The sequence below is a fragment of the Bos grunniens genome, chromosome 25, assembly GCF_055505025.1.
Source record: "Bos grunniens cultivar Pamir isolate PY7600 chromosome 25, Bosgru_T2T1.0, whole genome shotgun sequence".
NCBI lineage: Eukaryota > Metazoa > Chordata > Mammalia > Artiodactyla > Bovidae > Bos > Bos grunniens.
In genome coordinates this window covers 41,566,369-41,589,441 of record NC_141189.1, presented here as the reverse complement: position 1 = coordinate 41,589,441, position 23,073 = coordinate 41,566,369, and the positions used below count along the sequence as shown (strand labels likewise).

The 23,073-nt window shown below is 66.7% G+C and overlaps 5 protein-coding genes across 34 annotated transcripts in view; 2 read left to right on the top strand and 3 right to left on the bottom strand.

The window, feature by feature from the left end:
• Nucleotides 1–11,062, top strand: part of MAPK8IP3 (mitogen-activated protein kinase 8 interacting protein 3) — a 44,244-nt gene extending 33,182 nt beyond the window's left edge. For 13 of the 20 annotated variants that reach the window (XM_086376416.1, XM_086376412.1, XM_086376404.1 and 10 more), the window contains 23 exons: nt 85–102; nt 1,241–1,298; nt 1,575–1,727; nt 2,415–2,496; nt 3,509–3,639; nt 4,071–4,127; nt 4,218–4,388; nt 4,974–5,100; nt 5,424–5,519; nt 5,629–5,787; nt 6,244–6,409; nt 6,628–6,810; nt 6,911–7,100; nt 7,199–7,315; nt 7,388–7,468; nt 7,558–7,625; nt 7,740–7,888; nt 8,217–8,388; nt 8,464–8,577; nt 8,748–8,786; nt 8,969–9,148; nt 9,256–9,405; nt 9,499–11,062. In XM_086376416.1, the coding sequence (XP_086232542.1) occupies nt 85–102; nt 1,241–1,298; nt 1,575–1,727; nt 2,415–2,496; nt 3,509–3,639; nt 4,071–4,127; nt 4,218–4,388; nt 4,974–5,100; nt 5,424–5,519; nt 5,629–5,787; nt 6,244–6,409; nt 6,628–6,810; nt 6,911–7,100; nt 7,199–7,315; nt 7,388–7,468; nt 7,558–7,625; nt 7,740–7,888; nt 8,217–8,388; nt 8,464–8,577; nt 8,748–8,786; nt 8,969–9,148; nt 9,256–9,405; nt 9,499–9,620 (2,783 nt within the window). In that variant the 3' untranslated portion in view covers nt 9,621–11,062. The remainder of the gene's footprint in view (nt 1–84; nt 103–1,240; nt 1,299–1,574; nt 1,728–2,414; nt 2,497–3,508; nt 3,640–4,070; nt 4,128–4,217; nt 4,389–4,973; nt 5,101–5,423; nt 5,520–5,628; nt 5,788–6,243; nt 6,410–6,627; nt 6,811–6,910; nt 7,101–7,198; nt 7,316–7,387; nt 7,469–7,557; nt 7,626–7,739; nt 7,889–8,216; nt 8,389–8,463; nt 8,578–8,747; nt 8,787–8,968; nt 9,149–9,255; nt 9,406–9,498) is intronic. The other 7 variants (XM_086376417.1, XM_086376415.1, XM_086376410.1 and 4 more) reach the window with 4 other exon arrangements.
• A 1-nt stretch (nt 11,063) lies between these two features.
• Nucleotides 11,064–12,260, bottom strand: NME3 (NME/NM23 nucleoside diphosphate kinase 3). The gene is made up of 5 exons (XM_086376470.1): nt 12,206–12,260; nt 11,961–12,091; nt 11,767–11,868; nt 11,571–11,683; nt 11,064–11,475 (listed from the first exon to the last, which is right to left on the bottom strand). Exons 1-5 carry the CDS (start codon nt 12,249–12,251, stop codon nt 11,358–11,360), a joined length of 510 nt encoding a protein of 169 aa, XP_086232596.1. The 5' UTR covers nt 12,252–12,260; the 3' UTR covers nt 11,064–11,357.
• Nucleotides 12,261–12,555: 295 nt separating this feature from the next.
• On the bottom strand, nt 12,556–13,855 carry MRPS34 (mitochondrial ribosomal protein S34). Its single transcript, XM_086376442.1, has 3 exons — nt 13,464–13,855; nt 13,273–13,315; nt 12,556–13,183 (listed from the first exon to the last, which is right to left on the bottom strand). The coding sequence occupies exons 1-3, from the start codon at nt 13,782–13,784 to the stop codon at nt 12,891–12,893; spliced, it is 657 nt and encodes a 218-aa protein (XP_086232568.1). The 5' UTR covers nt 13,785–13,855; the 3' UTR covers nt 12,556–12,890.
• Nucleotide 13,856: 1 nt separating this feature from the next.
• Nucleotides 13,857–16,886, top strand: EME2 (essential meiotic structure-specific endonuclease subunit 2). 5 transcript variants are annotated; one of them, XM_086376448.1, is made up of 8 exons: nt 13,927–14,152; nt 14,330–14,466; nt 14,822–14,914; nt 15,541–15,632; nt 15,799–15,892; nt 16,023–16,138; nt 16,291–16,476; nt 16,557–16,886. In XM_086376448.1, exons 1-8 carry the CDS (start codon nt 13,927–13,929, stop codon nt 16,615–16,617), a joined length of 1,005 nt encoding a protein of 334 aa, XP_086232574.1. In that variant the 3' UTR covers nt 16,618–16,886. The 5 variants fall into 5 exon arrangements, with proteins under 5 accessions (XP_086232573.1, XP_086232574.1, XP_086232572.1 ...); XM_086376446.1 differs by having other exon boundaries at nt 16,287–16,476; XM_086376447.1 differs by lacking the exon at nt 14,822–14,914 and having other exon boundaries at nt 13,857–14,152; nt 16,287–16,476.
• A 331-nt stretch (nt 16,887–17,217) lies between these two features.
• On the bottom strand, nt 17,218–22,801 carry SPSB3 (splA/ryanodine receptor domain and SOCS box containing 3). 7 transcript variants are annotated; one of them, XM_086376453.1, is made up of 7 exons: nt 22,240–22,801; nt 21,419–21,556; nt 18,711–20,025; nt 18,449–18,636; nt 18,262–18,364; nt 18,063–18,188; nt 17,218–17,971 (listed from the first exon to the last, which is right to left on the bottom strand). In XM_086376453.1, the coding sequence occupies exons 3-7, from the start codon at nt 18,967–18,969 to the stop codon at nt 17,652–17,654; spliced, it is 996 nt and encodes a 331-aa protein (XP_086232579.1). In that variant the 5' UTR covers nt 18,970–20,025; nt 21,419–21,556; nt 22,240–22,801; the 3' UTR covers nt 17,218–17,651. The 7 variants fall into 7 exon arrangements, with proteins under 7 accessions (XP_086232579.1, XP_086232578.1, XP_086232582.1 ...); XM_086376452.1 differs by having other exon boundaries at nt 18,711–18,885; XM_086376456.1 differs by having other exon boundaries at nt 18,711–18,885; nt 22,744–22,801.
• Between the last annotated feature and the right edge of the window lie 272 nt (nt 22,802–23,073).

The window sequence follows — 23,073 nt, the reverse complement described above, 5'->3', positions numbered from 1 at the left end:
CGGGCTTAACGCGCTTCTCTTCTCTCCCTCTCCTCCTCCCGCCCCGGTCGCCTGTCTCCCGTGGGACTGGGATGGCGCCCATAGTGCGTGATGATTTTTTTGGTAAGGCCAAGGCCCCAGTTCAGTACGCGTTTCCCTACTTCTGGCTTCCTCTGCCTCCCCGACACCCCCTCACGCTTCCCGAGCCATTTGCTTTGTTGAGCCTGATGGGGGGGCGTGTGGGGGCAGCAGGGCCGTGGCTTCTGGGCGGGGTGTGGGGCCCCCAGCAGGTGTGGCGAGTGGGCACCTGACCCCCTCGGAGCAGGCCCTCGATGGACTTAGCGGGGAGCCTCAGCGTCTCTGAGCCTCGTTAGTTCAGAAGGCCTGCGCCCAGGGCCAGCTGTGTCCCACCTGAAGGGCAGGCAGGCCCCACTGGGGACGGGGAGTTGGGGACGGAAACAGCAGGGGACCCAGGCTGGGCACACTGTGCGGGGTCACCTCGTGCCACGGCCGTGTTAGGCTGTGGGGTGAACTGCGCGGGAGGCTGTCCTAAAGGATCAGCCGTGCTCTGGGGCTTTGTGGCCTCCTGGGTCCCCACCAGGCACCGCCCTGGGAGCGCTGCCCTCCTCACTCCCACCTCTGACCCCTGCGGGCCCTGCCCTCGGGCCAGGTCCCAGGTCTGCTCCCAGCCCACTGAGAGCTGTACCTGCCATGGGCCATCCTGCCCCTGGGCCTGGGGCCCTGTCCTGTCACCACAACTGCAGCCTCTGTGCTCCTGGGGGAGGGTGGTGACGCTGGGCGGGGTGGGCAGAGATGGAGGAGGTGGTGCAGAGGCCTCTCGGGGCCCTGCTGGTGCGCAGACTTCATGTCAGTAGACAGCCGCAATCCCCATCGCTGAGCTCTAGAAGTCAGCCCAGGGCTGCGGTGTCCACCAGGACCCGGGGACCTGCCCAGTGCCCTGCAGAGGCCAGGCCGAGACCCCACGAGCTCACACACAGCAGGTCCTTCCCCAACTGTGTTGCTTGGTGGAGAGCCTGTGCCGTGACCAGCAGAGGCCTCTCCCGGAATGGCCCAGCCTGGTGTCTTCCTGCAGTTCGGGCCTCTGGTCCTTGGCCCCTCACGTCGGCCCCAGTGGGTGGGGTCCTTCCAGCGTGGGCTGCGCCCCCTCCCCCAGGGAGACGTTTGTTACTCTGAGGCAGGGATGGGCATCAGGGTCTGGCTTCACCATGCACATGTGACAACTCCGTGCCCTTTGTTTCAGGAATGGGCAAGGAAGTGGGGAATCTGCTGCTGGAGAACTCACAGCTTCTAGAAACCAAGTAAGAATGCCCTCCCTCCACCGGCCAGGGGCTCCTGTAACGGCTGCAGCCGCCCAGCCTGCAGGGTGGCCTGCAGGGAAAACCTGGAACCACTGGACTGAGCCCACCCTCCTGGGGAGAGGGTGGCGGTGGTCACAGCCTCTCACCACCACCTGTCACCGCTCATTCACTTTTGGGACCAGGGTGTGTGTGCTCAGATCACCAGGGTGGGCAGCTGCCTCTGAGAGCCCATCCCTTAATGCACACAGCAGCTCGCCTCTCTCTGTCTTTTCAAAGAAACGCTCTGAACGTGGTGAAAAACGACCTCATCGCCAAGGTGGACCAGCTGTCGGGGGAGCAGGAGGCGCTGAAGGGGGACTTGGAGGCCGCCAGGCAGGCCAAACTCAGACTGGAGAACCGCATCAAAGACCTGGAGGAGGAGCTGAGGAGGTGGGCGTGACCCGCGGGGCGGGGCTCCCGTGGAGGCGGGGCCGGGCGTGGAGGGCGGGGTCCGGCCCCGCCCTGGGCGCCCCTTCCTCTCGCCTGCGGGAGTCCTGCACTAGGGACAGCGCTTCGTCGTGGGTGTCCCTCATCCAACGGCTGAGCCGGCCCTTCCCGCCGCGCTCACACGCGGCCTTTCGCTCAGGGGAAGGGGAGAGGGGAAAGGGCCTCTAGCCGTTGTGGGTCCCGGCGCTCCCCGCTTGCCCTCGCCCTCAGCCCAGGAACGGCTGGGGTACCCCCTCAGCGCTCCGCACCTCCCTGTGGCCTTTTCCTCCATCGTCACCCCGCTCTCCCGACCGGTGTCTCTGGCTGCAGACAGGAAAGGGAGGTGTGAGGGGCAGGCCCGAGGCAAGGGGCGCCTGTGCCGGGGTCTGTGGGGCCCAGGGCCAGGTCTCCCCTGGCCAGCACTGCCTTCCCACCAGCGCTTGGCGGGCTGACTGGAGGTCCTGTTCCTTGGCCGGGCTTCGGGGAGCACATGGGCAGGGGTGGAGGGTGGACCCAGGGCTCCGGCAGGAATGCTCAGGGCCTAGAGCTTGAGGGGAGAGCCCTGCGAGCAGCTGAGAGGTGTGACACAGCCCCGGTGGTGCACGGGGGGGGGGGCCTCACTCCCGCCCCGCTCCCGTCCTCATCCCACAGAGTGAAGTCGGAGGCCATCACTGCCCACCGTGAACCCAAAGAAGAGGTGGAGGATGTAAGCAGCTGTCTCTGTACAGAATTGGTATATTCCACTATTAACGTGCAGGGCGGGGTGGGGCGCGGGGGCGGGGCGGGGCGCGGTGGGGCGGTCAGCGGGATGCCCTAGTTCCGGTCTCTGTGCCCATCTCCTGTGTGAAGCCTGCACCCAGCAGCAGCACCCCCACCCTGGACTCTATGAGGTCAGAACCAGCCCCACTGTCTGTAGGATGCCACCTCACCCAGGTCCTAGCAGCTGTGGATTGCGCACAGTCACAGGCGGGCTCTCCCTGCTCACCCGGCCCAGTGACCTGGCTGCCCTCCTTACACAGAGGGCGGTCCTGGGCCTCTAACCTGGGGTGACGTTTGGATGCTAACCTCACACTCATCAGCTGTGGGGTCGTGTGACACACCTATCAGACCAGTCCCACAGCCAGCACCTGGGAAACTAGCTGCTCACCTGGCCCACCCTACGCAGCCCCCACCTCCAGATACTCTAGGAGGGGACAGAGCCACAGGTGTCCTGGGCAGCTGCCACTCCCCAAGGCCCACCTGGGGCCTGGTGGGGGAGGCGCCCGATCAGTGCCTTGGCCTTGTATGGGGCCTGAGGCTGCAAGCACAGCTGTGAACTCCAAGTGCCGGTCCGGGGGGCACTCAGGGAGGGCGACCCCAGCTAGGGCTGCATGAGGACACGGTTCTGCCAGGGACAGCAGCTTCACCGGTACCTTAAGCGATGAGTTCTGACGTAGTGACCCAGGTCCTGCTCACCAGACCCCCCAGATCCTCTCTTACTGCTGTGCCCATGGGCCAGTCCCACCTGTTAGCCTTGATGAGGGCGTTTGGGATTGCCAGGAGCTCCTAGGTAAACACACCGCATAGTGGCCCTGGAGTGTGCCATGTGGCCTTCTAGGAAGAAGGGGACCCATTCCCGGTGGGTGGTGCTGTCCCGTGCCCAGCCCTCCCCACCGCATTGCCTGAGCCCATGGGGAAGCCGCCCTAGGGTGCGCCCACTCCCAGAGGCGGCCCCTCACCGCTGAGCAGCGGCACTCTCCCTGCAGGACAAAATCCCCATGGCGCAGCGCCGCCGCTTCACGCGGGTGGAGATGGCTCGCGTGCTCATGGAGCGCAACCAGTACAAGGAGCGGCTGATGGAGCTACAGGAGGCCGTGCGGTGGACCGAGATGATCAGGTGGGCCTCCAGACTCCTGTGGTCGGGGGCGGGGATCACTCTCAGAGGTCCTGGGGAGGGAAGTGTAGCTGACCTCCCCCTTCCCCTCTCTTCCTGAAAGACTGAGGGTGCCAGGGCCTCCCTGGTGAATCTGCAGGGGCCAGCAGAGCCAGGCCTCTGGTACAGCCCTGGTCTGGCCAGTGGATGCACCCTCTGGGCTAGAGAGAGGCTGGGGCACATCAGGGCCAGCGCAGCAGGATCCCTCTAGGAAGTGATGGGTAACACCCAGGAGCCCCTCTCATCCGATGCTCCCGTGCTTGTGTCCAGGGGGAGGGTCTGAAGCAAGGGAGGCAGGAGGGCCCAGTGATGGCACGGGGGCTGGCTGGACTGGGCAGGGCAGAGTCAGGCTGGCCTGGGCTGAGCAGGGCCTCTCCCCCACCCCTTCCCTGCAGAGCATCCCGCGAGCACCCGTCTGTCCAGGAGAAGAAGAAGTCCACCATCTGGCAGTTGTGAGTTGGGGGCTCTGGGCGGGTGTGGGCAGTGGCTGCTGGGGAGGCTGCCCCTTGGGCCTGCCCTCACTCCCTGTGCCTCGCTGGCAGCTTCAGCCGCCTCTTCAGCTCCTCGTCCAGCCCGCCTCCAGCCAAGCGGTCATACCCCTCTGTGAACATCCATTACAAGTCGCCCACCACAGCCGGCTTCAGCCAGCGCCGCAACCACGGCATGTGCCAGAGCTCAGCGGGCAGCCGGCCCCTGGAATTCTTCCCAGATGAGTGAGTCTCCCGGGCCCTCCCCTCCGGCCCCCACCGTGCTGCTCTGGGGTCCCACCGAGGGTGCACACCCGTGGGAGCACTGGGCATCCCTGGCCGAGGCCATGCTCCCCCCCACTCCCTCCGCATGGTCCCAGGGGCTGGGCCTTGCTCCTCTGGTGACCCCCACCAGGCAACCAGCAGCGACCCTAGGCCCCACCGGGCGGCTCCTGCACCCTCTACTCCACAGAGGTTCTCGGAGTTGACAGGAACTTTTCCTGCAGCGTTGAGCTTCTTTCTGGGGAATGAGTTTGTGTCTGGAATTTTGTGCTGTCCTTAGTTTTGAAGCTAAGAATCTGGGTCCAGGGCCGAATGGGGAATTCTATGCCAGGTCAGAAGACTGTGGGGGTTTCCCCAGAAGGGAGGGGGAAGGAAGGGGGTCGGCCGTGGAGGACGGCGACAGGGACATCTGGGCCGAGGCAGCTGCTGGAGTGGCCTCCGAACCGTCAGATGCGCGCCCGGCAGGGGCAGTGCAGGTCCAGGACGGGGAGCCCCGGGGCACAGGCGCCCTCCTGCAGACCCAGTGACCTGCCCGCCCTTCCCCGCCAGCGACTGCACGTCGTCCGCGCGGCGGGAGCAGAAGCGCGAGCAGTACCGCCAGGTGCGCGAGCACGTGCGCAATGACGACGGGCGGCTGCAGGCCTGCGGCTGGAGTCTGCCGGCCAAGTACAAGCAGGTGCTGGGGCGGGGCGGGGGCGGGACAGGGCGAGGTCCCAAGTACAAGCAGGTGCTGGGGCGGGTCGTGGGTGGGCCGTGGGCGGGGCCCCAACTACAAGGAGGTGCTGGGGCGGGGCGGGGTCCCAGGTACAAACAGGTGCTGGGCGTAGCGGGGGCGTGGGCAGGGCGGGGTCCCAAGTACACGATGGGGCGGGGCTGGGACAGGGGCGGGGCGGGGCGGGGCGGGGGCGGGGCAGGGCGGTCCCAAGTGCGGACGGCAGCCGCACGCCGGTGAGCCGGCCCGGCCTGGCACCCACAGCGCGCGCTGCCCTGTTCCTGCAGCTGAGTCCCAACGGGGGCCAGGAGGACACCCGCATGAAGAATGTGCCGGTCCCCGTGTACTGCCGCCCGCTGGTGGAGAAGGACCCGACCATGAAGGTGAGGCTCCGGAGCGCGCCAGGCGGCAGAGGCCCCCAGAAGCTACGTCCAGGAGGGCGGGGAAGCCGGGGGAGGCCGGCTCCCCGACCTTACGGCCGCCTTCCCCCAGCTGTGGTGTGCCGCGGGCGTCAACCTGAGCGGCTGGAAGCTGAGTGAGGACGGCCCTGGGAATGGAGTCAAGCCCGCGCCGGGCCGCGACCCTCTGACCTGCGACCGAGAAGTGGAAGGAGAGGCCAAGAGCAACCACGCGTCCCCCGAGAAGAAGAAGGTCAGGGTAGCGGGCGTCCTGTCGTCCAGAGGGCTCTGCGCGCCCAGTCTGGAGAACAGCTGGGGACAGTGGCCGGAGACCGGGCTCACCTGAGATCCGCTGCGGGTGGGCGGGGCAGCGAGGAGGGGCGAAGGTTTAGGGCAGCCAGGTTGGAGCAGCGTCTCTGCCGCCAGGGAGCTAGGCTAGGGGCTGGATGCTGGGGCTTCACTTCACCTCCAGGCTTGAGGTAGGAGTCAGCGCCTTAATGCTGGGAACTAAGCTTTCTTCTGGGGAGGTGAGGCTCTGAGTTCCTGGACCTAGACACGGAGTACAGTTCTGCCTTCTTGCCGTCCTGGCCACAGGGGAGGGCGAGGCCATGGGCAAGGCCAGATCCTGAGAGATTGTGGGGCCCCCTTACTGGCCCCCGTTGCTGCCAGAATAGTGGGTGCCCCAGCCTGTCCCTGTGCTTGAAAACAGGCCAAGGAGCTCCCCGAGGCAGATGCCACCTCCAGCCGTGTGTGGATCCTCACCAGCACGCTGACCACCAGCAAAGTGGTGGTCATCGACGCCAACCAGCCGGGCACTGTTGTGGATCAGTTCACCGTGTGCAATGCCCACGTGCTCTGCATCTCCAGCATCCCTGGTGGGTGCTGGGTCCCCAGGGCGGGCGTCCAGGGGGGAGCTCACCGCCCCGTCCTGTCGCTGACAGAGGTGGAGACCCCAGTGCGGCGCTCACCCGGGACAAGGAGATGGGGTGGCGTCACAGGCAGCCCCTCCCCTCCCAACACCCACACTGGGACTGGAGCTGGGGGGTGTCACGGGGGCCCCTCAGAGCTGGGTGACGGCTGTGACTCCCTCCAGCCGCCAGCGACGGCGACTACCCTCCAGGGGAGATCTTCCTGGACAGCGACGTGAACCCCGAGGACTCAGGCGCAGATGGGGTGCTGGCTGGCATCACGCTGGTGGGCTGTGCCACGCGCTGCAATGTACCACGCAGCAATTGCTCCTCCCGGGGAGACACCCCGGTGCTGGACAAGGGCCAGGGTGAGTCCTGGGCCCAGGGGACACCCCAGTGCTGGACGAGGGCCAGGGTGAGTCCCAGGCCAGGCCCGTGGCCATCTCCTCTCACCCCTCCCTTCCACAGGGGAGGTGTCGGCTGTCGCCAATGGGAAGGTCAACCCGGCTCCATCCACGGAGGAGGCCACGGAGGCCACGGAGGTGCCAGATGCAGGGCCCAGCGAGGCAGAGGCAGCCGCCGTGAGGCCCGGGCCCCTCACAGAGCATGTCTTTACGGACCCGGCCCCCACCCCACCCCCCAGCACCCAGCCTGACAGGTGGGCTCTCTCAGGATGGGGCAGTGGGAGTTGGGAGGACTGGCGGGGGTGGGACCAGGCTTCCGTGGACCTCCCTGGAGCCGCCATCCTCCCCACAGTGAGAACGGGCCAGAGGCTGACGTGAGTGGTGTGCAGCCCGAGCCGGAGCCCAGCGGGGACCCCGCGGGCAGCACCAGTGCCGCACCCACCATGTGGCTGGGAGCCCAAAACGGCTGGTACGCAGGGTCGCAGGGGTCGGGGTGGGGAGGGCACCCTGGGCACCCCCGCCCACTGGCCTCCTCCTGCAGGCTGTATGTGCACTCGGCTGTGGCCAACTGGAAGAAGTGTCTGCACTCCATCAAGCTGAAGGACTCGGTGCTGAGCCTGGTGTGCGTGACCCCGCCGGGGCGGGTGGGCAGGGAGGGCCAAGGGCGGTGGCCTGAGCCCAGGTCACCACCCACCTGCCCTCCTGTCACAGGCATGTGAAGGGGCGCGTGCTGGTGGCTCTGGCCGACGGGACCCTGGCCATCTTCCACCGGGGTGAAGGTGAGACCTGGCTTGAGGGTGCGGGGGGGCCTGACATCCCCTCAGGGCGTGACCCCCCCACGTGAGCAGAAGCAGCGCAGCCAGGCCTGAGCAGGGCTCGCGGGCTCTCTGCAGACGGCCAGTGGGACCTGAGCAACTACCACCTGATGGACCTGGGCCACCCGCACCACTCCATCCGCTGCATGGCCGTCGTGCACGACCGCGTCTGGTGTGGCTACAAGAACAAGGTGCACGTCATCCAGCCCAAGACCATGCAGATCGAGGCGAGTGCGGCAGGGCTCCCCACGTGGGGGCTTCGTGGGGTTGCAGGAAACGCCCTCAGTGGGGCAACTGGTTCGTCTGAGGTCATGGGCCAGCATAGGGCGGCTGGGCTGTGAAAGCCTGTCTGCCTGGAGCCCGCCTGCTGCTTCCCCCTGACCCAGCAGTCACAGTCTGCGCAGGCCCCAGGCACCTCCCTTGGCACAGCTGTGGGGAGGTCCCGGGGCCCCCAGAAGGAGAGGGCAATGAGGCCCTGAAAGGTGGCCGTGAGCTGCCTCTGCTGTGGCAGCTTCAGGGATTCTGCCCCGTTGACGGGCTGCCCTGACCCCACAGAAGTCGTTCGATGCCCACCCACGGCGGGAGAGCCAGGTGCGGCAGCTGGCATGGATTGGTGACGGGGTCTGGGTGTCCATCCGCCTGGACTCCACACTGCGGCTCTACCACGCCCACACCCACCAGCACCTGCAGGACGTGGACATCGAGCCCTACGTCAGCAAGATGCTGGGTGAGGGCGGCCGGCCAGCGTGTGGGGGCGGGGGTCCCCCAAGGCCACCTCGCTGACCACCCCCCGCCCCCACAGGCACGGGAAAGCTGGGCTTCTCCTTCGTGCGCATCACAGCCCTGCTTATCGCAGGCAACCGCCTCTGGGTGGGCACCGGCAATGGAGTCGTCATCTCCATCCCCCTGACCGAGAGTGAGTGCCCCCAGGTGCCTGCAGAGCCGGTGGGCCCACATCAGGGGCCCGGGTGGGCGCGCTGCCAGGCCACGGGCGGATGTGGGCTGCCCGGGCACAGCCCCCTTGGCCCAGTTCCTCTGTGACCACCTGTCTCTCTCCCTTCCTTGCCCTGCCCTCACCCTCCCCAGCCGTGGTCCTGCACCGAGGCCAGCTCCTGGGGCTGCGAGGTGAGTCCAAAGTGCCCACCGTCTGCTTTCAGGAGGCCCCCATCCTGGATGCCCTGGGGCTGAAATGGCCTTGCCCTTGGCTCAGCTGAGGGCCCCAAGCAGGCCCCACCCCATCCCTTGCCTGCTGGAAGGCCCACCTGCCCAGTGGGCAGGCTCAGCGCCCCCGGCCCCTCTCTCTTTAGCCAACAAGACGTCCCCCACGTCGGGAGAGGGGGCCCGCCCCGGCGGCGTCATCCACGTGTACGGCGACGACAGCAGCGACCGGGCAGCCAGCAGCTTCATCCCCTACTGCTCCATGGCGCAGGCGCAGCTCTGCTTCCACGGCCACCGGGATGCCGTCAAGTTCTTCGTCTCGGTGCCAGGTGAGCTCCCGGCAGCCCCCCTACCCCACCCCGAGGGCTGCAGCGAGGCCCTGGCAGGAGACCGTGCGGGGTCCCCGCTGCCCTGCTAAGGCTTGTGCCCTTGGCAGGGAATGTGCTGGCCACCCTGAACGGCAGTGTGCTCGACAGCCCCTCCGAGGGCCCTGGGCCCACCGCTCCTGCTGCAGATGCCGAGGCCCAGAAGCTGAAGAACGTGCTGGTGCTGAGCGGCGGGGAGGGCTACATCGACTTCCGCATTGGTGAGGGCGCGCCACGGGGCGCGGTGGGGGTGTCCTGGGCAGGCGGCCCCTTCACGGGCGGGCAGCCCCTTCACGCAGCTGTGCTCTCCTCAGGCGACGGCGAGGACGACGAGCCGGAGGAGGGCGCTGGGGATGTCAGCCAGGTGAAGCCGGTGCTGTCCAAGGCCGAGCGCAGCCACATCATCGTGTGGCAGGTGTCCTACACCCCCGAGTGAGCTGCGCCCCTCCACCCTGCCCGCCCGATGCCGCCCGCACCTGTACATACGCCCCGCCCACCTGCCCACCGCCGCCCCGGGGCGGCCAGGCGCCCGTCCACCCCACTTCTGACCTCTCAACCTGCAGCTTTCACCTGAGGCCCGGGGCCTCCCCCTGCGAGCTGGCAGAGCAGTGGGTCTGGCTGGGGGTGGGGCGGGGAGCAGGCAGCGTTCTGACCAGGGAGGCGCAGAGCCTCTTGGAACACCGGCTCCCCAACAGCTCCTGGCCGGCACCTGGCTCTAAGTCCTCCAGGCCCAGGGCACTGCAGGGCCAGAGCGAGACAGAACCCCAGTGGGGGTCAGGCCAGGGCACACCCCTACAGGTGGCCCTGGCTCCACCCGGAGCCTCCCACTCCCATCACGCTCTCCCAGGGTCCCCCCGGGGGACAAGCAGGGACTCAGCCCTGCTGAGTCTCCCCACCCTTGGTCCACTTGCCTTTGACTGCTGTCCACAAGAGCAGGGCTCCAACCCTCAGGGAGCTGGCCCAGCTGCTCACCTTCCCTGGGCTCCCTCCACCCCGACCCCTGCCACCCTGGGAACTGGCATGAAAGCACGTAACCAAGCTTCCTGGGGCAGCTGCTCGAGAAGACAGAAAGACAGACAGACGCCCTCATCCCGCTCGAGCCCTGTGATCGTCCCGTGTGCTAGGCCCTCACTGACCTGTGTCTTCCCCTCCCCGCTGGCTCAACCTGGGCAAAGACCCACCTTGTAGGAGCAGGCCCCTTGAGTCCCACCCCTCTCGGAAGCCCCTAGGGTGGAATTTCTCAGGCTGCCAGGGCAGGCCCAGGCCTCAGGAAGAAGGGGTTGGTGGGGGGGGGGGGCCTGGCCTCTCCTGGGGTCAGTCCTTGGATGTAGGCTCAGCCTCAGGGTGATGGGAAGGAGTGCTCCAGGGCCTGCCTCCGGTGCAGTCTCCGAGGAGCCTGCTCCTAAGACACGCTACTAAGTGCCTGGGGTCGGCGGTGCGACCTGCTCCCATGAGGGCCCTGATGACAGGCTGATGAGCAGAGGCCAAGGAGAGGAGCTGCTAGGTATCCGTGCCTGCTGCTCTGAGGGGCATCGCCCTGGACTGCTACCCTCCCTGCCCAGGCCTCACTCCTGTTCCTCCAGGCACTGGGTAGGGTCGCCCCAGGCCCTGCTGCCCACCCCCTCCCACAGAGAAGCACAGACCCTGGGCAGCTGCCCCCAAGCCCAGCCGGTACCGCTGCAGGCTTCCCCCACGCCCTGCCACTCTCCACTGTGATGTCCGTCAAGTCCCTCTCTGTCCTCAGGGGGCCTGAAGCGACCTGGGGGGAGCCGGGTGGGTGCAGCCAGGGGAAGGGGCTGGGACGATTCTCCTCAGGCTTTGGCCCTGCAAGTGACCCTACGTGTCTGCTCTGTATGTAATAAATGTCTTAACACCATACTTCTGTGTCCCTGTGCCCAAACCAACTGGAGCACAAAAGTTTTCTTCCGTTTATTATAAAAACAAATGCCGGGGCAAGCCAAGTACCAGAGCTGCGCCCTGGTGCGTTTGCAGGCGAGCTGTAAACGGGCGCGGGCTGGGCCGAGGCGCCTGAGAACCCCATCCAGGGCAGGAAGGCAACCAGAGCTCGGCAGGCGGGCCACCCACCTGCGCTCGGGAAGGCTGCTGCGGGGCTACCACAGCTCCGGGGTGGGGCCTGGAGGGGGCGGGGTCAGCCGCAACCCAAGAGGCCCAGCTACTCGTACAGCCAGTGCCCCGCGCTATCCTCCCAGCACAGGAGCTCGTCTGTGCGGAACCAGAGTGCGATCTCGCGGCGAGCGCTCTCCACCGAGTCGCTGCCGTGAATCACGTTCCTGTGCGGGAGAGGCGGCATGAGCACAGCCCGGAGCAGGCAGAGCTCGGTCAGGGGCCCGCGCAGCCCAGTTGGGAGACTCGGAACCCGACTTACTTGCCGACCTCGATGCAGAAATCGCCGCGGATGGTGCCGGGCGTGGCGTCGGCCGGATTCGTGGCTCCGATGAGCGCCCGGGAAGCGCGTACAACGTCCAGACCCTGCCACACCTGCCGATAGGGTCGGAGGTCAGCGCCGGGTCAGCGCCGGGTCAGCGTCCCGCCCACCCGCCCGCCCGCCGGCCGACACTCACCATGGCCACCACCGGCCCGGAGCCCATGTACTTGACCAGACGCCCGAAGAAGGGGCGCTCGCGCAGCTCGGCATAGTGTTCCCGCAACAGCTCCTCCGAAGCCTGGGGAGGTAGAGGGACAGGCCGCGTGCTCGGGGGATTCTGGCCCCCGGGGCCCCGCCCCACTACCCACGGCTGGGGACTCCGGTGCTCACCTGCACCAGTTTCAGCGCCACCAACTTGAAGCCCTTCCTCTCGAAGCGCCGCACGATCTCGCCCACGAGCCGCCGCTGCACGCCGTCGGGCTTCACGGCCAGGAAGGTGCGCTCGTGCACGCCGGTGTAGGCTGCGGGGACCGGCGGGGTCCGGGCGCGTCAGGCCCGGCTGCACCCCCTCCCCGGCCCGCGCAGCCCGGCCGCACCCCCTCCCTGCCCCGCGTGGCCCGGCCCCCGCCGCTCACCCGCCGGGAAGAGGTTGGCGAAGATGGTCAACACCAGGCAGATCATGATGGCGACGGCGGGGCGCGGGCGGCGCGGGCCCGGGGCGGGGGCGGCGCGCGGACCGGGGCGGAGCCTGTGCTTAAAGCGGCCTTGTCGCCGGGAGCCGCAGCCTCGGTGGGCGCAGCGGGGCGGCGCCTGTAGTCCACGCCCACACTGGGACCTCTACGGCCGCGCCCGGACCGCCCCGGTCCCCTCGGGTCTCCGCACCAACGGCCGTAAGCAGCAGTGACAGCCTGTTCCTCCCTGAAGCCCTGCCACCAGCCCGCTTTGGTCCCTCAACCCCAAACTCAAAAGAAGCCACATCCCAGGCTACTTCATGTTCCTTTATTCGCGTTCAGTTTCTGCCCGGGTCGTGGGAAGGGGAGCCAAGGTGGAAGTGACAGGCCAGCACTGGGCTCCACACTTGCTGCCCTGCTGCTTCCAGCGTGCCCCCCAGGAGCCACTTCTGGCAGTCAGATAGATCTGCGAGTTGGGGAAGCCGGGACAGGGGAACCAGGGTGCAGACCGCACCCTTTCTACGAAAACGTAAATCCTCGACAAGTTGGCGGGGAGGTCAGATCCAAGATACCAGAGGGGCTGATTCCGGTGTGACCCAAAGGGGTGCCCTGTCTTGCACCCTTGGGGCAGCCTGCCCGCTCCCGCACTTTAGACTGCAGTGCCCTTGGTCTTTTTCTTCGCCTCCTGATTCTCCGGATAGTCCCAGGGATCAGTGCGTATCCTCTCCAAGCTGAGCATGGGCTCCTCCGTGCTAGGATCTCCGTTTTTCTGTCGCTCTGCTAGAATCATGGCCCGGAGGAGCGGCGGATAGGGGACGGGGCGCGGCGTCTCCTCTGGCGCCGGGGTGAAAGAGGTGAAGGCCTCCTCCTCGTGTTTGGGCACCAGCCGCCAGTCGTGGTGCATGACCTGCTCGATCTCCCGGGCCTCACTCTCCGTCTTTCCTGGGGAGAGGAGACCGGGGACCCGCGCTCAGACGTTGCCGGAACAACCTGTTGCGGGCAGCCTCCCCACCGAGTCTCCGACACCTTACCTTTGAAGGTTAGGATGCCCCAAGCCTTCCCATGGTCCAGGTTCTGTAAAGCAAGTGGGGGAGGAGGTCAGCTCGGAAAGCGCTCGCCCAGGGGTCGGGCGACAGGAGACCCCCTCCCACTCGGTGGCGCGCAGGGGAGGCGCCGGAGCCCCGCGGAGCCGGGAGCGGCGCGGAGCTCCCGATGCGCGCACCTGCGCCGTGTAGTCCGGCCGGACACGCGTGAGGCGCCAGTAGCATGGCTCGTCGTGCTGCCACAGCCAGGACTTGCGCGTGACCAGGCGGCCCAGGCCGAAGAACGGAAGGCGGCCGAGCAGCTGCAGGAGCCGACTCTCGCGGCGCACGTCGACCCAGGCTCGCAAGGGCAGCTTGCGGCCCGAGTGCGGCCGTATCAGCGTCTCGTAGTCCAGGGCGTAGCGCACTGAGTCGCGCGGCCGCTCCCGCTGCTCGCGCAGGGCCCGCACACGGCGGGCCAGCTCAGCGATCAGCCGCGGCCGCACCTTCCTGCGCGCCATGGCCAGGGCGGCCTCCGCGGTCGGGCGGAAAGACGCCGCCGCCGCCGCGCGCTGCAGACCCGCCTGGCGCCGGAAGCGGCGGGTGTGTCCCCCGTAAAGAAGTCCGGGCACGGCCGGAAGCGGAGAAGGGGCCGGGCGGGCCATGGCTAGGGCTGGACCCGGGAGGGCCGGGAGCGCCCGCCGGGGCCTGGGAGAGCGGCGGCTCCCGACGTGGGAGATCTCGGATTCGGACGCCGAAGGCCCGGCTGGCGCGGAGACCCCTGCGAGGGGCCGGGACCCGGCTGAAGAGCGCAGGCCGGCGGCCGAGGCGCTGCGGCGGCTGCGGCCCGGGCAGGCAGTGCGTCGCCTGGCGGTGCTCGTGGACCCAGGTACGGAGAGCCGCCCGGGTGGGAGCCCGGCCTTGGGCCCGGTTGGACGGACTCCTCCCTGCGCCTTGGGAGCCGGCCGGGGGTCAGTGCTGGCAGCGCGCTGTCTGGGCGGTGGGTGTCCGGTGCCCGCGCGGGGGAGGGAGCAGTGACCGCCGGCCCCCCTGCGCCCCGTCCCAGCCGTCCTGGAAGACGCCGGTGCCGACACCCTGATGGAGGCCCTGCACGCCCTGGGCTGTGAGCCCCGCGCGGAGCCGCAGCGCCCGGCGCGGAGCCTCCGCTGGAGCCGAGAGAGCCCAGACCCTTGCCCGCGCGGTGTGAGTGTCCCGGGGGTGGGGGCCGAGTGCAGCCCTGGGTTGGGTGTTTCACTTGGCAGAGCTGCTCTGAGAGGCACGTTTCCCAGAGCAGTGAACTGAGAATGGGAGTCGCGGAGCGGGCTGTACAAGGCTGGGACCCAGAGCCTGAAGGAAGGGCCGCGCTGAGGGACCGGCCCTCTCGGCCCGTCCAAGGCTGTGGCCGCAGGCATAGACGCCTGGCACTCTGGGTCGGTGTTAGTAAAAGTCGGGACGCTGGGCTGGAGAGCAGTCCGGGGAGAACCTGTGTGAGCCCCAGCACTCCTGGGGGCCCGGACTGTGGCCTGGGGTGGGCAGCAGCGCCCCCCATGTTCCCCAGGTGCCCCCTGAGGTGTGGGCTGAGGATGAGCCCCACGTGCTGCTGCTGCTGGAGCCCGAAGAGTTTGTGCGAGGCGTCCTCCAGCTGACCCAGGTGCGGTAGGGGAGCAGGCAAAGAGCCTTGTCGGCAGATGGCAGGGCTGGGCGCTCTGCTTTGGGCATCAGGGCTGAAGTGGGGGAAACCGCTGGGCTGTAGAAGCCACGATAGGGCAGGTACTCTTGAGCCCTGAGTCAGAAGTTAGGTGGTCAACTGCGGGTGGGGGCCAGGCGACCAGGGCCGCAGGCTGGCTGTGCAGTCGGCCTTGTGACACCCCACAACCCAGCCCCTCCTGGTGCGAGGAGAAATAGGGATTGCTCTCAGCTGACGTTTGCACCAGAGTGTGTTTAGGTCCGACCCTCTGCCAGACCCTGGACGTCAGGGTTCACAGTTCATCAAGCACCTGTTCTATGCTAGTTAGAGGTGGGCCAGGAATGGGGAGGGGTTTTCAGTCCAAGTCTTCTAGGTGCTTGGGATGTGCCTGGGGACTTTTGTAGACTTTCCTGTGGGAAGCACAGGGCTGGTTTTCTGAAGAGCAGGCTGGGTGGAGGAGTCCACCCCGCCCCTCCCAGCACCGAGGGGTCTTTCTTGGGCTGGCTCCCCTGCTTCCTGCAAGCTGGTGCTGGCCGGTGGACCCCACCTGCCACATCCCCGAGGAACAGGTGAGCCTCCTTGGCTTGCAGGTACGTGGCCCGACCTGTCCTGTGCCCTGGGTCACACCTGAGAGCCCTGCCCGTCCCCACCTAGCTGTCATTGGGCTGGACGCTTACCTGTGGTACTGGTCACCCTGACACCCTTGGCCTGCCTCACCGGGACGGGAGGGTTCAGGGGGAAGGCGGGGTGGCTCTGGGGGCTGGTGTCACAGCTGACCCCCTCCCTTGGGCAGCTCTGGGCGAGGGAGGAGGGTCGGGGGAGGCCAGAGGGACGGTCCATCTGCCCAGGTCTCAGAAGCCCAGCACCCAGGAGACACAGCAGCCAGAGCATCCAGCGGTCACTCGCGCCGAGGTGGCGGTCGGCTGGCCTGAGGTGGAGGAGGTGAGGCAGTCAGGTGGGCCTGGGGCCTGGTCCTTGGCTGCTGTCCAGGGCACATCGGGGCTGGTGTGGCCCGTGGGGGCATGTGTTGTTGGGGAACCCTGTGCCCCACACCACGGTCACTCCCACCTAGGCCCTGGTGCGCCTGCAGCTCTGGGCAAACGTGGATGTGCTGCTGGTAGCCTCCTGGCAGGAGCTGAGCCAGCACGTGTGTGCCTTCACCAAGGCCCTCGCCCAGCGCCCCTTCAAGTGCGTGCCTCTCCCCCTTCTGGGAGCTGCTGGGGGGCCGGGAGCGGCGGTGTCCCAGGGCTGAGGGGTCCCAGGCTCTGTTGAGGGGGGGGCAGGGTGCTCGGCAGAGGCAAGGAGCCTCTAGCACCTCCCTGCACCCCTTCCCCAGGCAGGCCCGGGAGTCTGGGGCCTTCCCCTTCTGTACCTCTGGGCGCTGGGCGGCAGGTGAGCAAGTGGCCAGAGATGGCACGGGGCTGCGGCGGGCCTGGTGGCGGCAGGTCAAGCAGTTCAACCGCGTCAGCCCGGCTGTGGCCGACGCCATTGTCAGCGCCTTCCCATCCCCCCGCCTGCTGCAGCAGGTGGGTGCCCACCCTCATCCAGACCCTGGGTACAGGGGCCGGCTCCCAAGGCCTGCTGCTCACCCCTGCACCCGCCCTAGGCGTACATGGCCTGTGGCACCGAGCAGGAGCGCCTGGGCCTGCTGGCCGACCTCCCGGTGAAGACGGGCAAGGGTGTGCCGCCCCGCAGGGTGGGGCCCGACCTCTCCCGCCGCGTCTGCCTCTTCCTGACCACCACTGACCCCGACCTCCTGCTGGACCTGGGCTCCTGACCACGCCTCCCCTGCCTGCAGGCAGGAGAGAACACAGCTGCCCGGGGGACCTGTGGGAAACCACGGGGGTGGTGCGCCCCACACCCCGGGCTCTCGGTCGGGTATGACCCCGAGCTGGGGGATGAGGGGGCAGCAGAGAAAAATCTTGCATAACTGGGAGGAGAAGTGGAAATTCTTTTCTCGCCTGCGTAAGGTCTAGAGACGGTAGGGGGCGGGGCTCACATGCTCTAGGTGTGCACCCTGGCCTAGGGGCTGGTAGACAGCTGGCACTGGCAGGAAGGGCTGCAGGGGCCTCGGGTCCCACAGGGGAAACTTCCATCACTGGGAGGCTGGGGGGGAGCACCTTCATTTTTAAGACAAGCTTTAGAGGGAGGAGAAAACCCGGCTACCTCTCCCCAGGGTATCGTGAGGCCCCAAGAGGAGACAAGTGCAGACACCTGTGAGCCCCAGGCCTCACTTTGACCCGCTTCGTTCTATAGGCAGCTGGACATCAGATTTAAGAGTTTATTATGGTCGCTTTCAGCCTCAGACAGGAGGAACAGAGCTGACAACATGCAAAGCAAGTTAAGAAAAACCTGAGGCCGGTGGTGGCAGGGAGAGCCAACCTCTCAAGGAGCATCCTCCTTGCAGGCAGCAGCCCACAGCCCCACAGCCCCTCCCCTGCCAGCCCCCCAGACCTGAACCCAGATGCGCTTGGGCGGCAGCTGTTCTCACGCCCAGCACCGGAGCAGACAGGCTGGGTCTCGGGGTCACAGGGCTGACAGCCCGGAGCCCCCACAGCGAGGCCCGTCCCAGCCTCAGGCAGCAGAGGGGCAGCGGGACAAACCTCAGCTCGGTCCTCCCCTCGGCGGCCATGGGGCAGTTCACAGGCAGGGGCGGGGACCTCGCTGTCCCAGCCCCAGGGGGTCTCGATGAGGGAGCAGGCTAGGTCCTTCGGCAGCGCTTCCGCTGGCAGCGCCGGGGCTCGGGGCCGTTGGCCGCGGGCGAGGGCGCCGGGGGTTGGCGGCTCATGCTCAGGACCCAGCCCAGCTTGTGGTGCAGCACCTGTTTGAGGCCAGGTGGCAGGGGCAGGCCCTCGAGCGTGTCCCCCGAACCGGGCCGCAGCTGGCGCAGGCGGAAGCAGCACAGGTACTGCAGGGAGGTAACGCTGGCGCACGAGCGGATCACCTTCATGCTGCTCTTGGCCGCCGTGGAGCACACCATTGGGTAGAACCTCTTGTTCTGCAGCTGCGTGGCCGCCACACCTGGGGCGGGGGGTAGGAACAGCCTCAGGGCACTCAGCCCCCAAGGGGCTCTGACCCTGCTCCCTGGGGCCACAGGAGGTCTCAGCCTCACCTATGCACTTCCTGTTCTTGAAAAAGGTCAGCGTCCCATGCCAGGTGTCCAGGTGCACGCCGATGATGGAGCCCTGGCCGAACCTCGAGGAGAAGCTTGTCTTGTCACCCTTGTGATGGAGGAGGCCTGGGGGCAGCGGGGTCGGGGTGAGCCCCGCGGCCTGGGGGCCCCCAGCCCCGCCCACCCGGGCCCCACGCACCCGTGTAGGAGAGGCCCCAGCTGTCCTCATCCCGGCCGAGTAGGCTGCAGAACGTGTGGTGGTACTTGTCCAGGTCCACGTCCGACGTCCCGATGCCCACCATCTGGGAACAGGGGGGTGGGCAGAGGGGGCAGGGGACCGAGGCGCCTGGCAGCACCCCCACCTCCCGGCCCCACCGGCCACTCACCATGTCGGTGCCATAGACGGGTGACGTCATCTTGATCTCCCAGAAGTGCTGGCCCTCCCCCAGCTCCTTGGTGCCCCGGATGGCTGCCGTGCCGCAGCTGTACTCCATGTGGAAGCTGACCTTCCGGTTGTCACAGCTCAGCAGGGTGGCCGAGGACTTGTTCAGGTCATCCCAGACCCAGTCGAAATCTGCGAGAGTGAGAGGCCCCGGCTGAGCCCTGGCCCACCTGGAGGCCCTCCGCCCACTGTGGCCCTGCACTCACACTCATCCTCCTCGCCGCAGCGGCAGTCCCGCCCCCGGTGGGCGGTGTGCAGGCTGCCGCAGAAGGCCTCGCTCTGGCTGTCACAGTCGCAGAAGGACTCCCCGGTCACGGGCACGGCGCTGGGGATGGACGACGGTAGGGACGCACACTCGGGGTCGGAGTCTGAGTCGCTGTGCTGAGGGACATGGGAGATGTTGCCGCCCGACCTACCGGCACTGGCCCAGACACCCTCCATCCACCTGCCCCGCTGCAGGTCCATGGGTCAACAGCCGGATGTCCGGAGGAAGGGACCTGGGGCTTGGCCTCCAGAGGACCACCCCTGGCCCCGGGGCACAGCCAGCCACTGCAACCATGGACACCTCTTCCGGCCTCCTCCTCAAAGGCCGACCACGAGGAAGCTTCCTGGGAATGGAGTCAAGAGCCCTGGAGGCCCAGTGGCTCATCAGCCCCTGGCAGGGCTGCACGCTCAGCCATCCCTCAAGGTCAAGAGCTCCTAGGTCACGGATACACAGGGGAGTCCGTGGCAAAGCCCACCACTGACCTAACGAAGGCAGCTTGGTCTCCCCGGAGCAGCAGCTGGGCTCCTAGGGCCCGATCGCCATCACAGGGCCTGCACACCCGGCCCAGATTGCAGCTTCCCCATCTGTGCCCAGGGCAGCTCAACCCCCGTCACAGGGCCCTGCTGAGGGAGCCCTGCGGTCGCATGCCCTCTGCACGGGGGCTCAGTCCTCACAGGAAAGACTCCAAGCCTTAGGGGCCTGATATCAGCCCAGCACCAGACGCCAAGGCTAAGCTGGTCAGGTTCCGGAGACCAACTGACCAGACCCTCCTGAAAGCCAGCTAGAGTGCCTCCAAACGCCCACCTGGGCTCCAGACCCCGGCCAGCCAGCGAGGGCCCAAGGCACAGACCGCTTCTATGTGCCTGTGCTGAGCCCTCCCAGGTTGGCCTGGGCTCCTGGTCAGGCTCAGGCCTCCACCCTCACTCTCCTGGCCTCTGGGTGCCCCTCTGGCCCAAAATGCCCTCTGCACAGCAGTCCAGTGGACCTGTTCAGACCTGAGATTCTGCTGCCCTGAGAGCAAAGCCCACAGACTTACCCTCCTCAGACAGCATCACCGCCCCCACCCGGCTCCCTGTCCTGCCCACCCTTGTCCCCTTGGGGTCGGGGTGGGGTCTGTTCACCCCTGGATCTCTCTTGGATACCAGTTCAAAGAGGCTCTGCCAGGCCTGAGTTCTGCGTCCTCTTCCTTCCTGTCGGCTCCCTGCTCACCTGCCTCCTCCCCCAAGGATGGAGTCCCTGCTCGATCACACTCAGCCCTGAGTAGGAGGGAAGCAACGCAGAGGCCAGGCAGTGAATGAGGAGGTCAAGCCCATCAGAGACCTGCACCCGTGGAAAGACTGAGGGACCCCAGCACCCGGCTCTTGGGGAACAGGCAGGCCCCCTGCTGTGGGAGGATACACCCCTCCCCGAGCCAGTGCGCAGACCCGAGCATTGCTGGCCCTGGAGTTCCCATGCTTGGCATCCAGCATGTAACCCCCTGCATGGAGGGCAGAACTGGCCTCTCCACAAGCTGCACAGAGAGCTCAGAGCAGCAGGGGCAGCGATGTGTGCATGTAGCCTTCAGGGCTGCTGGACAAGAGGACAAGCTGCAAGTGTGTGTCAGATACCGCGCCTCCAGCCCCTGGATGCCTCCCGCATCCCACAGCAATGAGCCAGCAAGGCAGACGCAGGCAGGAAAGACTGCCCGGGCCACGTGGTCAGTGGGAGCTGGAGGCGGGACAGGAATGCAGGCCGGGGCCTCTTGCTGGCCTGGGCAGGGAGCTAAGGGAGGCCTGGGAAGGGGGCCCAGGATACCACCAGCTCCAATTCCGCCCCAAAGCCTGGTGGTTCCAGGTTCTCAGCTGCCCTCATGCTGGAGGTGGCGGGGAGAGACATCTGTCCCCCCAGACACCTGGATAAGCCAGGGCACCAAGGCTGGGTGAGGTTAACAGACCAGAGCCAAGTCAGAGATCCCCAAGAACAGCGGCAGTGACTCAAGGCAGAGCCCAAGCCCAGCTCTGCCCTGAGAGGTTCAGGAGCCTGACTGCAAGGCTCCCCACGGCAGACACAGAGTGCATACAGCCCCCTGCAGGGTCAGTGCGACAAGGCTCCGGCTGCAAAGCCCCAGGTCCCTCAGGAACCTGCCCAGCAGACAGACAGCTGAGCCGCCCTCCTCACGGCCTCTGTGTTCCTGGGCCTCGCAGAGCTCAGGATCCTGAGCACAGGAAGGCACAGTAATAGTGGTTGTCTTTAAGAATCAAAGTTCTTTTTTTCAGGTGCATATACACAAATACAGAGCACAGACTTCAACAGGCAGAGGAAATGTCCAAAAAGTTGCACTTGGAGATAACAATAACCACCCTTGTAATCGGCTGAGTAGATGGAACGGAAACGTTTTTGTTAAGTGAACTGACCAAAATACCCACTGACACCCACTACAGAGAAACGTATCTGCCTTGGGGTCCTACCACACAAGGCCACGTGTGCCCTTAACTGGTGTGAAGTGCTTGGGAGAGCAGAAACAGCATGTGCAGCGACTGGTCCAGCCAAGATGATCTCCTCCTCTGCCCCCAGGGCCATCTTTCCCTTCCCATCTCAGTTCAGGCAGTGCCTGCCCTAGGGGTCTCCTCACTTTTGTCCAGCCATGCCGACCTCACCCACTGGACCTACCTGCCCATCAGAGTCGTAGCCCCAGTTGGCAGTCCCTGCCAGAGCGACAGCCCGGGCATCCGCATCTCGGCGGGCTGCACTCAAGACAAAATGCCATGCTCTGCTGCTCCGCGGGCGCCTGGCCATGGTGGACAGGAGCTGGAAGAAACCACAGGGTCGGAGCAGAGAAAGACACAGCACACCAGTAGGTCCCGCAGCCTGTGCCAGCCCACCCAGGTCTGGAACTCTCTTCACAAGCTTGTACCTCGCTCCAGGATCCAAGCACCTTGATGAAACTCAGATAGAGAGCGTGGAACACCATCCAGACATCCATGACTCTCAAAGGTCCCTCTCTGAGTTTGGCCTCAGGAACCCAAGTGTCCTGCCTACCCGTCCCTCGGGCATCTCAAGCCCTGCCTGCCCTTCCTCCAGTGTCTAGTTTGACAAATGGCATCTCCATTCTCCCAGTTCCTCATGCCAGACACACAGCAGTCATCCCAACACCTCCTCCCACCACGGCCCTCCACGCCCCACACCACCTCCAACGGTGTCCTGAACCATCTGCCGCCACCGCGCCTCCCCCACCCCCGCACGACTCCTCCGCTCCGGCTCCGCCCACTTCGTTCACTACAACCCAGCTTTTTCTAAACACAAATCTTAAAAAATTTTGAATTACCAAGTTATAAACTTCTCAGGGCTTGCCATTGTTCTCCGGATAAAATGCAAAATCCTACCAAGCCCATCAAGTTCCGGCCCTGTTCCGGCTGCTGGTTCTTTCCAGCCCTTTGCCCAGAACGCTTTCCCCTCCCCTCTTTGGCTCTCAACTTCCAAGCCTGACTTACAGTTACAAGTCGATCTCTGGGATCTTGTATTGAAATTCCCCAGGAGGACCGGGACTGTCCCCCGCCACGATCCCGAGGGATGGCAAGGGACGCGCGCAGGCACAGCTTTTGAGGGATGGGAGCCCGTCTGCAGACCCGGGTTCGCTACTGGAGCCGGCCACGGCGGGCCCGGCCTAAGCCCCGCCCGCCACCGCCACGGCAACAGTAGGCGCCAGGCTGTGCACGCGGGATGCACGGCCCCGAGACAACACCGCTGCAGCAGGGGTCGCTTCCCCGTCGGGTATCGCACTAAGGGTCGGCGAAGTCGCGGGGTTCCTCCCACCCGCCGCCCCGCCCGGCCTGCGGCGCAGAGCCTCGCCCGCCTCTTCTGGCTCCGCCGCCGCCGCCGGAACAAAGGCGCGCCGGCCGCGCCGCCCGCAGCTCCGCGAGGCCAACGGGTGCGGTGGGGTCCCGACCCAGGCAGGGCAGCAGGGCCCGGAAGACCCGGGGAGGAGCGGCCGAGGCCCGCCGCTCACCTGCAGCCGCTCTGCGCCGCCGCGCTCAGCCGGGCCAGCCGTGACCTACTTTCCGCTCCGGAGCAAGACGTAAACAATCCCCGCCCCGCGGTCCGCCCCCGGCGCCGCATTGGCCCCGCAGTGCACTTGACTTCGGCGTTCGAAAGAGGGGCGGGCCCCGCTGCACACGCCTCTTGCTGAGAGGCTGCTGGGCCTGTCAATCCTAGCTCGACGTCCTCATTGGCCACATCTGAAGCGGCTGGAGACAAGTCTCGCACACCTATTGGACATGGGGCGGGCAAACGAAGCGGTCCCATGCTGGGGCGTTGACACGGAAGTG